General features: G+C 31.9%; 1 protein-coding gene across 1 annotated transcript; it reads right to left on the bottom strand.

Moving 5' to 3' along the window:
* Positions 1-4,807: 4,807 nt before the first annotated feature.
* On the bottom strand, positions 4,808-10,061 carry LOC112500586 (WAT1-related protein At1g25270-like). Its single transcript, XM_025104094.1, has 7 exons — positions 9,865-10,061; positions 8,608-8,670; positions 6,734-6,850; positions 5,897-6,146; positions 5,492-5,650; positions 5,155-5,306; positions 4,808-5,066 (listed from the first exon to the last, which is right to left on the bottom strand). The coding sequence occupies exons 1-7, from the start codon at positions 10,059-10,061 to the stop codon at positions 4,808-4,810; spliced, it is 1,197 nt and encodes a 398-aa protein (XP_024959862.1).
* Positions 10,062-12,376: the final 2,315 nt, after the last annotated feature.

Raw genomic sequence — 12,376 nt, 5'->3', positions numbered from 1 at the left:
CTAAATATATGTATCATAATTACAGACAAAAGGTAATGGTGGAAACAATCTCTAACACTTCCCTCAAGTTGGAGAGTGTATATTATACTACACACCTAATTTAGGAATCATATAGATGAATATATCCTTTCCCAAAGCCTTGGTCATGATTTTCAAGCTGGTTTATGGAGCTTACGAACTTGGTCTCCACAAAACCTTCTTGAATTTGATCTCTGATGTAGTGACAATCCATTTTCATATGTGGTGTTCATTCATGAAAAACTGGATTAGCAGTTATATGTAATGTTGTTTTATTGTTGTAGTGTAATAACAATGTTTGTAATTATTGAAGTCTTTTGTAAGTTCCTTAAATGCCATACATGGCGCATTGGTAACTCTAATGAAGTGACAACAACCTCAATACGTCTTGATTAACCATCCACTTTAGTGTTTTGATTCACTATCACCAACAACTCCAAAGGTACTGGTGTCTATGTGTGTTTACCCACCTGTAAGTGTATGTGTGTACACGATGGTGATGATAAATGAAGATGGGAGGTGAAGGTGGAGTGAACTTGGGGGGTGATTACGGAGATGAGAGAGAGAAAGTTGAGAGATAGAAAGCAAAGAGAGGTGGTAATTGACCAAGGACTATGTGAGGGCGAATCATCTGGCTACATATATATTCAACAGTGTCTGAAACAGCCAAGAACGGTATGTGTATTTGGCTCCAACAACTCACATCCGGTGTTAGCCCGAAAGGACCTGGTCATTAGTTGTGATTAAACAAATCATTGCTTTGTCGTTGGTCAAAAAATAAAATGACACATTTGTTAGCTATTTTTTTGGTTTAATTTTTCATTTATGTATGTGTATAAACTAAACCAATGAAACATCTTTTTTTAAGAAAAACTTCATCCTATTCACATTCGATTTTTTTTAAAAGGACATTCCATATGTTTAGTTTTTGGCATTACAAAGTAAGCCATGAAATTTACAATGAACTCGATAAACGAATGATTTTTTATGAATATTTTTATTCGTGAAATAGTGTTCATTTGTAAACATATTCAATTTATGATATTATAATTTTTAGTAAATATATTTGATTAAATTTACAATGTTTAAATGACAAAAATATTAAAATTAAAAGTACAATGTCGTAATAAAAATTGATGATGTTATAATAAAGTAATTTTGAAAATACAATGCTATAATAAGAAATGTTATGTCAGCACTAACATACAAGTAGACAGCCTACATAGACAATGAGGTGGCAAATAAACCTGATATAATGGGTAAATTTAATTTAAAAGGTTGCTTAATGCTATAACGGGTAAAAAATTTAAAGTACGATGTCCTGATAAAAAAGTATTTTTAAAGTACATTGTTGTAATAAGAAAAACTGAAGTTTAATGCTATAATAAGAAAATTTGTAAAAGTAGGTTGCTATTTCGTGCATTTTGCTCTTTTCTAAAATAGAAAAACAAGATAAAAGTCTAAACCTAATGGAGGAGCGAAATTTTTTATCCATTCTCACTAATGAGATTGAATTATTAGTATTATATATATATATATATATATATATATATATATATATATATAGGAGAGCGATCAAATGAAAATCACTCGAATTGTAAAAACCGTAAAAACCTCATTCCACCAATCATAATTTTTCATTTTGTTTATATTTTTTGTAATTATAAGAGGTTGATTAATCATTTTTATTGTGTAGGATGTTAATCATGGATATTATCATCTTCATTATTTTAATTTTAGAGAAATACATGAAACAGTTTCATTAAAATTTCATTAAGTAGTATATAAAACAATTTCATAACCATATATGAAACAACTTCATCAAAAAAAAGTATTATATGAAACAATTTACACGATTAAACAGTTTCATGAAAAAATTTCATAAGATTACGACGGATGATCAAAGTAGTTTTTACGGTTTTTACAAATTGGAGTGGTTTTTATTTGATCGTTCCTCTCTCTCTCTCTCTGTATATATATATATATATATATATATATATATATAGTATTATAGAGGCCTGATCAAATGAGAACTATTTAGTTTGTGATAACCGTGAGATCCAACATGGACCAATCATTCAGGATAAATAATATGATTTCTTAAAATAAATATGAGGGTAAATTAGTAAATATGATTTCTTAGTAAATTAATATGATTTCAAGTTACTTTAATTAGTTTAAAATTCCAATTTTGCATTTAAATCTTCTCTCTCTATCTCTCTCTCTCTCTATCTTTATCTCACTCTCAAACCCCCAAATTCCTTTATCTCTCTATCTTCCCATTAGATCCGATTCAAACCCAATCCAAAAACCACCCTCATCATCGCCAAATCCAACGACAGCGACTCCATCGACGGCCCTGACCGCTTAACCTCCATAAACAGAGATGTGTGTGTGTGTGTGTGTGTGTGTGTGTCTTTGCGAAAGAGGGCGACATACAATCAAAGATTGAACGAGGGGAACGATCTAGATGAGGTCATTGAAGAGAAGACGGTCGACATTGCCGGCAGCAGTAGTGGCAGTGGAGCTGGAAAAAGCGGAAAGATTACGGCGGTGAGAAGGGCGGAGATTTTCGCCGGAAAGCCATGAATTTGGTTCTCCACCACCAAAACCCAAAGTAACATTATCATGCTCCAAATCAAAGTGTTGCGATGATTGATGATACATTCCAGGATCTTTGTTTTCACAAAATCAACTGAAATTAGGGCTACAAAATGGGAATCGGATCAAGGAAACTATTTCAAGAAATTGAAACCAAAAGTGAAATTGAAACAGTGGTAATATAGTGTAATAAAGTTTAGTATCACAGTGGTAATATAGTTGGTGTGAGTGGTATCACAGTGGTATCCCAAATGATAATATATTTGGTATCACAGTGCATCTTGTATATATTTTTGGTATCACAACGTGGATTGTCTGTATGTATCTCTTAAATTTATATTATGTTTTTAAGGTTTGGGTTGGTATCATAGTTGGTATCACAGTGATATCATAATGGGTATCACATTGTGTATCTTGGTACCGGTCGAAATAATGTTCACCGGAGACCGGAGGTCGGAGAGAGTAGTTTCTAAAAATACCTAGAATGCCCTCTAATGATAATTTTGACTCAAATTACCAAAATTGTTAGTTTTCTGATTTATCCGCTGATATGTGGTTGAGATTGGATCTCACAGTTAACACAAACTAATCAGTTATCCCTTGAATGGACCCCTAGTATTATATATATATATATATATATATATATATATAGGGGAGCGTTCAAATAAAAACCACTCAATTTGTAAAAACCGTGAAAACCTTATTCAACCAATCATAATTCTTCATTTTGTTTATTTTTTTGTAATTATGAGAGGTTGATTAACCATTTTTATTGTGGAGAGTGTTAATCATGGATATTATCATCTTCATTATTTTAATTTTAGAGAAATACCTGAAACTGTTTCATTAAAATGTCATTAAGTAGTATATGAAACAATTTCATAACCATATATGAAACAACTTCATAACCATATATGAAACAACTTCATCAAAAAGAGTATTATATGAAACAATTTCATAAGATTAAACAATTTCATGAAAAAATTTCATAAGATTACGACGGATGAGAGTAGTTTTTACGGTTTTTTACAAATTGGAGTGGTTTTCATTTGATCGCTCATTTATATATATATATAGGGTTGGGTTCACGTGAGACCAATGGTTTTTCGTAAGACCCGTAAGACCAATTTATGTTCATTGATCAACTTTATAAATTAATGATCTAATGGTCTAAAGTTGCATGGTGACAATTTTGTGATTATTGAGAAGTCTTGTGGCGTTTATTAATGTTCAGATTGTCAGATTATATATCTAATTTATGCATTCCTCCTCCCTAGCTGCTGCTACAATTTATGCATTCCTCTTACTGAACAACTGCAGCATCACATGGCTAGGGAAGCAGCTTAGGCCGTGGCCTCTTCCTTCCTCTCCATTTGATCTCCATTTTTTACCAAGGGTCTGTTTACCAAATGTTTACTTGGGTAAGCGTTTACCAAGTTATATTATTTTACTGGATGAATATGATAAGGACCAAAAATCTTACCTGGTAAGAGCGAGGCAAGGACCGAGAGTCTTAACCCGTAGGTGGTGGCAATAACTCTTACCACACTCAGCTCTTACCAGGTAAATTGTTGCATAGAAACCCGTTTTTGTTGACTAAAATCTTACCCGGTAGATAAATAATAGTATTGAATTTAGCCGATAAATGCTTACCTGGTAAGTGCTCGGTGAACGACCCTAATTAACTGATGTGTAAACTTCACTAGAAACCCCTAAAGTTTATTCCCTACCTTCATAAACTCACACTGGAATTAATTTCAGATTTTCACATTCCTAATCCAAATCATTATTTCAACTACAGATTCGATCCTCCTCGTTAGCCATTCTCGAACTTGCCAAGCTTTAAAGCTCAACCGATTCAGGGATAGAAATCAAGAATGGCTCCAAGATTTTAATTCTACAGACTCAAATCAAATTTAGCTGACAAAATATAAACCAAGTGAAAGGAATTGAATATATTAAGTGATTTAAGTCATAGTGCATGAACAACACAAGTATGTCACCTCTATCACTACAATCCCTACCCTAGCAGGACTTCAACCTAAACCTAAACCTAAACCTAAACCTAAACCATCCTCTAGGATGTTTATAAGAATGTTTACCTCCCAAATCCCAAATACAACAATCCAACCAGTCGTTCAGTCTCAAGTAATCTGTCTTCCTTAAATGCCATAAATGATCTATTAATTCATCTCTCTGGTGAAGTGACAACAACCTCAACACGTCTTGATTCACCATTACCGCTTTGCACACTCGAGTGTTTTGATTCACTATCGCCAGTAACTCCAAAGATACTTGAGCGTTCGGAATCACCAGCGATGGCACCATTGTCGGTTCCTATGCTCGACTCTCTTACCGGACACAACTGAGCCACCTTCTTCACTTCTTTGCCTTTGCCCCATAATACAAGGTAGAGTCCCAAGATTATCAATATTGCACCTAACACACTGCAAAAATAATCAACCACTTTTCGAATCCTTACAATATAACATGAAATCTTTAAACTCCATGGAATAAAAAGAAGAATTAACGTACCTTCCCAAGTGTAGGGTTTCATTCAAGACTAAAGATCCAGCGATAGCCACAAGAACAAGCATAAGAGGATTGAAAGCTGATACAAATAACGGACCTCTCATTTGCACACACCATGCAATAAACGTAAACATCAATCCGGATGCCAACATGCCCTAAAGAATTTCGTAATGACACATTACTATACGAGCAACAAAAACCAGGTACTTATAGAGCCGACAGTATTAATCGGGTCATAAACATAAGTGATTAGCGAGATGCAATTTAGCGTCACTAGAGAACCATACTTATATGCTATATGTGTGAGATTAGTGCGATGAAAAGTGTTGAAAATACACACCGAATAAGCCACGGTTAGAAGTCTAACGTTCCAACCCAGCTTCCATTCACTCCAATGTCTTTCGGTACATAGCACAAACACGACTGCTTGAACCGCACCCATGGTCGATGTTAGAGCCGTGACCGAATAAGGGCAAGGGTATTTTTCAACCATATTTGTCTGTTCAAGAAACAAAATACACGAAAAAGTTATATCTTCTTTACTTCAGGTATTTGTAAACAACCATTTCTAATAAAACAAAATAGTCATTTGCAAACCAAATAGTCGAGGCTCCGATATATACAAAGGTTTAATAAACTGTATCTAACTGATATAAGACTCTACACATCAGATACATATTTAATGGTTTGATGAACCGTGTTTGACCGACATAGGACTCTAAACAACGAATACGAATTTGGTCACCTGAATAATCAACCAGATGGAGTAACTGATGCAACTACCAATAGCCAATAAAGAACCCAAGACCATATTATTGCTTGAGTTTTGACCACCTGTTTCATGATGTTGACCATGCAATAGGTCAACATTGGTCTCCCACAAATGTAGGTCAGCTCCCTTGTAAAGAGTCAACAACATGGCACCACCAACCCCTATCACAGTCCCCATAATCTTTGCTGCACCAGGAGTTGTTTTCCAACCCAACCTTTCCATCCTGAAAATGACACCCTATTAACTATCAAGAATATATAAGCTATAAATGGTTGAATTGGGTTTGGTGTTTTGTTGGGGGTATGGTTAAGTTATGTGTTTTTTAAATGTTTTTTGGATTTCCTTTTGCTCAGTATTATAAAAATATTGAGGTACAAATGCAGTGACTCCGGACTATCTGCAAAGCAGGTGGTCTCCTTGGGATTAATCGACTCGCAAAGCGAGTTAGATATCCAGTTAATAGCATGCATAACCAACATATTAGATTACAAATATGGTATTTTAGAACACTTAACCGTATTTGGGTCCCATTAACCGTATATTTAATGGGACAATTTACTTGGGTTCTAGGTCGTCCGGCTTTGTAAACAGACATTACCAACTCAACATCTAATTTCATTATAACAACTTATTATAATGTCTTTAGATAAGACGTCTGTTTTTTCACTTTATTAAATATTCTATTAGGACATGTGTGCCTAAAATACCCATTTTTTCCTGGTGTAGATCACAATTGACCATACATTATAGAAAATGTAAACACTTTGGTATACTATTTCATGATACAAATTATTAACCAGTATTTCTTACCTAAAGCAAACCGCTAGAACAAACGTAATCACAGGCATTAGATTGGTAGTCGATGCAGCGAACGTGGCTGACGTCAACGATAAAGCTTTTATGTAGAAATTTTGTGCTAACGAACCGCTGCAAAATCAAACTTCGCATACTTGGCAACGAGATTAACAAAGATCATGAAAACCAGATAACCTACACGAAAACCTTTCCTATTTTTGAAAACATTAGGATTCATGCTACTCCCACACCCTAAAAATCTATACTATATTATAAAGCATTTGATAATATCTCTTAAAACCTATTTTTTATACATAAAGTATTATTTATTAATGTATATTACTTAAAATTCAAGATTACAAGTAAATTGTGCATAAGTATAACTTATTAAAACTCTATGTTTGAATTCGTGTAACTAACTGTGGATAAACATAATCAAATATAGAATACACATCTCATTTTAAAATATTAAAAAATATAAAATATAATTAAGATAATTATTGAGTTCTAACATATATCATCATAAAAGAAATATATTATTAAACCTAAATTAAGTTACTTCATTATGTCAAATTAAATTATAATAAAAATTTTGAATTAAAAAAAACAAATAAAAACTTTTAAATAGTTAATTTGATACTAATATTGATATTTTTTGTAAATTTTATATGATATTTTCAAATTTATATTTTATTCAAAAATAGAAACATTATCGTTTTTTCAAAAGCACATAAAATTGTATTATATCGACATGGATAAAAAAATAAAACAAAACATTAAAATGGAAATGTGTCTCGATATATTGCACAAGTACTTTTCTAGTATCAATAAATACATAAACATGTCTTATAAATTTTCATTTTTTTATTCAAAAATTTAAGTCCAAATAAAGGGCAAATTGCATGAAAAAATAACGTACTTTAACTTGATTCCTATTTTGGGTTTCAAAACTTCTATTTTGGTACCTAAGATGTAAAGTTTTAAACCTTTAAGTACCCGGGTAACCACTTGAAGACTAAAATTAGATTAAAAAAAGACTAATTTTATATTTAAAAAAATCCACGTCACTGACCACGTAAGTAAATAATACCGAGTTGGATATCACATCACTCGGCACATCAGCATGATAATCGGTTAATACTTCAATCAGTTACCCGGGTACTTAAATGTTTAAAACTTTATATTTTAAGTACCAAAATGAAAGTTTTGAAAGTACGTTACCCAAAATAGGAATCAAGTTAAAGTACGTTACTTTTTCATGTAATTTGCCTCCAAATAAAATACAATGTTTGATTTTACATATAATCAAACAAAAAATTTATATATTAAATATATATTATGAAACATATTAAAGACAACATTAAAGGCTTGTTTTCCCTCTTTTAACGTAAAAGCATAAATGTGTGTCGGTATTTGTAAGAGATTAATGAAGATCACATTCGCATTTTTCAATACTACAGCTAAGCTCTCATCTTTACCAAAAAATTTATTAAGTTTTGTATGGATAAATTTATATGTCCGAATAAATTTGTCTGTCCGGATAAATGGGTGTTGTTATTTACTTTTTTTTATCTGAACCAACAGTCTGAATAACATAAATGACCGATTTACCTCTCAATATTAATTATTTGAACATCAAAACTAAAAATCATAAAGAGGCCGAAGATGGGGTATCTCATATGGGAAGAAGGCGGTGCTTTAAATAAGGGGTAGGGGTGTTATTTTTGTGGTTGGATGGAGACAACACATCATTTATATCTGTGCGATTAAGTCGTGTTCTGTGTGAACAAACCGTAAGTAAACAACCCAAATAAGTTGTGTGAATAAGCCAGATATACTAATAAACCTAATTAAAGCGCAAGTAAACAACCCAGAATATAAAAGCATACCCAAATAAGCCACAGCAGAAACCTTGCAAGAGTACCATCCAGGTCATTTTCGGCCTCTTCTTCCTGAAAGAACAACCATTTATTTAATAATCATTCCAATTTTGGTGTTTTTTTTAATTTAATTAATTAATTTATGACATTTTCTTTTTTCTTTAATAGGAAAAATAAAACATTCATAACTTTAGAAACATTTTTAATCCCAAAACAAGAAACTCATCAACCACACTTTCTTACAATTTTTGTAAATCGACTGTTTTTTATAGTAATCCTGCAATCTTTTTTGTGTTATTTAGAAAACAGTTGTTTTATAAATAATAGTCTAAATTTATTTATTTTATCAGTAGTAATTATAACATATATTGATGACATTTAATTCTTGTTAAAAGAAGTTTTTGTTACACATATATAGAGAAAGATTCAAATAAAAACGTTAAATATTTAAGAAAACAAGAAAAAGATCGTTAATGTACAAAATCACATGTGATTTTATATTAATTTCAAAAAATGCAATCGGACGACTTTTGTCGTGACCAAGTCGCGGGCAAAGTCGTGTCGAACTATGTATATGATTTTGTACATTAACAACTTTTTTCTTGTTTTCTTAAATAGTTAGCATTTTTATTTGAAGCTGTCCTTATAGGCACATATATGTAGGAGAGGGATAACATTCAAACCAAGCTATTCGTATAAACCGTGAAAACCGTCGATATCATTATTTATTTTAGTGGAAAAAATTCTTAAAGTTGTTTGATATGATAAAATTGTTTTAAATAATTCATTTATTAATGAAAATGTTTCGTATATTTTTTGTTTCTATGTAAAAATTAAATTGTTTCATGCATTACCCATTTTGATGATATTTATTTACTAAAATTAATAGAATGAACATAACAATGTCCATAATTATTTGAAACAATTTCATCATATTAAATAGTTTCATGAAAAAAATTCACTAAAATGAACAATAAAATCGACGGTTTTCACGGTGTATATATATATATATATATATGTGTGTGTGTAAAATATTTCAAAAAATTTATTTTATTAATAAAGAAAAAAATATTAGAAAAAAAAAATCATTCAACCATTTAAACGTAAAGAAAAACCAATTTCAGAAGTTTATGCCAAAATAATCGATTTCTGTAGCCACAAGAACATGCATGAAACTAACAGAACTAAATGCATGTGTCTCACTATTTGTACCACACAACTCATCTTCATACCAAATTAAGAACCGAAATCAAACGAATCCCAAACCTTTCAACAAAAAATGCAAGCGGAACGATGAATGCGGTGGAGAACAGAAACCGATAGGCAACAAGAACCGGAAGATTCATGCCGTCATTCGCCGCCAATTTGTAGAACACGTTAACTCCGGCGAACGTAGTCTGAACCGCCACCATCAGCAGCACTGGCTTCAACCCATAAACGACGTTGCAGATCTTCCCCACCATCGCTATTCTATAAACCCTAAATTTATCAATTACAAGCAAGAAAGTGGAGAAAAGATTTATGATTAATCTTCTGGTTCCTTTCTCTCGCTTGATTGATTAATAAATTCGATTAATTCCCTCCAAGAACTAACATTTTTAATGGAATTTATATATAAATAAAAGAGGAGCTTGGAACGGGTCTATTGGCGTTTGTTCTTGAAACAGTATCAAGGAGAGAACATTGTGTACTGTATTAATAGTGAGTGTGGAGGATTTGTGAGTTTGGATGAATGGCAAAAACCACCCTTGGATATTTACCGGTTGGCAAGAACAGTCCCAAAATGGTATCTAATTTGTGTTAGATATGGTTTGCTTTGACCATCATTAATATGGAAGTATATTAGGGTTGGCTTTGACTATTGTGGTAATAATTTATTGGTCTTTTAGCATTAAATTAAAATACTCCTATTTAGAAAACCAAACAATAAGTTTTTTATTAACCTGGATATCCACCTTGTTATGCGAGCCGACTAATTTCAGGGCGACCACTTGCTTTACAGATAGCTCGGAGTCACCGCATTTGAACCTTTGTAGCCACAAGGAGATTTTTATTCCTCTTTGGATTTAAACCTAGAACCTCCATATACTTTTGACATTTGGAACCAAGCTCAAACCATTCAGGCACCAACTTTGTGGTTCCAAACAATATGTTTGTGACAATGTATAATATAAATGTTAAATTACTTGATCGTCTTTGACTATAATCAAACATGCATGAAAATGCAACATCTTTTGATTTGATTTTAATTTTGGTTAATGTTAATAAGCCTCAATTTTAGTGTTTAAGATATAGTATTTCAAACATTGCAGTATTCGGATATGTAACATATTTAACCGTTAACTGGTTATCATGCTGACATGAAATTAACGTGACATACAACTCAATAATATATATTGATTGGACTAATGACATGGACATTTTTTTTCATAAAATCAATTTTAAAATTCTTTTTGGTTCTTAATAGAAATAATTTGTATTTGCATTTCAAAAGTTCAAAGTAAACATGAACATCAATTCAAGGGTGGTGCCTGATTGGTTTGATCTTGGCTCCAAAGGTGAAAATTACCAGAAGGTCATAGGTTCAAATCCAAGAAAGAATAAAAATCCACTTATGGTCACGGAGGTTCAAATGTGGTGACTCAGGCTATCTGCAAAGCAGGTGGTCACCCTGGGATTAGTCGGCTCGCATAGCGAGTTGGATATTCAGGTTAATAGAAAAAAAAACATCAACTCAGATTGAGATTCAAAACATAAAAGTTCACACATAATTCCATGAAGAAGATGAACATCAACAACATATTCTTAGTGTATATGCTCAAAAGGTAGTCATTGAATGATTATATTTAGACATTGTGTCGTGATATTCAGTAATGAACGACATTGCTCAATTATTATGTTTACGTATTGTTCAACATTATATTTAAATGTTATAATCTTATAACATTGTATTATGAAATGTCCATAGTCAAATATTCATTCGGGTTTTGTTTGAATTTATGGCATATATAGAAATCCACATACGAGTAGAAGATGTGATATTGTGTACAGAACTTGACTCGCTATGATAACATTTCATTATAAGTTATATGAGTGTCATATGCATTTCTCATGTGGTTATTGTACTCAATTGATTTGAGATCTTGACGTTTGCTCTATGTGAGTGGTGTACTTCAATAACTAGTTCTTATTATTATCTAACTGTGTGACAGAATGGTTGTTGTATACATCATATATTACTTAGTAGTAGCATGGATCAAGACATGATTTGTTCATCTAGTATGACATCTCTGTACTCCTCGATTTAATAGTACTGAGAAAATGCATGTATGCTCAGACAACTAGTATGTGATATTGATATCTGCTTCATTAGTATATTTCGAAATCAAGAAACTAAATATTAGACATAAGAAGGATGACATGTGCATGCATTGTGTTCAAGATGGATATCAAGAACAAAGGGATATATAATGTGTATACAATAATTACAAGTTTATTGATCAGCTGAATCACCAAATATTATCATTTGGGTTATAATGATGTACTATTAGATATTGCTCTTCATTTATAATCATAAAAAATATTCATAATTATTATCAATATGATAAAATCTCAATAACTCATACTTATATATATATAGAGAGGGTGGTTCAAATACTAACCCAATATTTTGTGCAAACTTTGCTAACCCACATCAACCAATAATGTTGCATCTTTGGGTTTGGTTAAAATGTAACTTACATATTAATGATAAGGGTATTTAGGTCATTAGTCATTC

Source organism: Cynara cardunculus, assembly GCF_001531365.2.
Source record: "Cynara cardunculus var. scolymus isolate 2C chromosome LG 17, CcrdV1, whole genome shotgun sequence".
Lineage (NCBI taxonomy): Eukaryota > Viridiplantae > Streptophyta > Magnoliopsida > Asterales > Asteraceae > Cynara > Cynara cardunculus.
This window is presented reverse-complemented; position numbering and strand designations above follow the sequence as displayed.

What these genes read in the sequence shown, in the direction of transcription:
- LOC112500586 (XM_025104094.1), bottom strand. Translation starts at nt 10,061, where the DNA reads ATGGTGGGGAAGATCTGCAACGTCGTTTATGGGTTGAAGCCAGTGCTG. An exon ending in GTTCTAGCGGTTTGCTTTAG is followed by an intron (nt 6,147 to 6,733) that starts GTAAGAAATACT and finishes TGTCATTTTCAG; the next exon opens with GATGGAAAGGTTGGGTTGGA. An exon ending in CCATCTGGTTGATTATTCAG is followed by an intron (nt 5,651 to 5,896) that starts GTGACCAAATTC and finishes TTTCTTGAACAG; the next exon opens with ACAAATATGGTTGAAAAATA.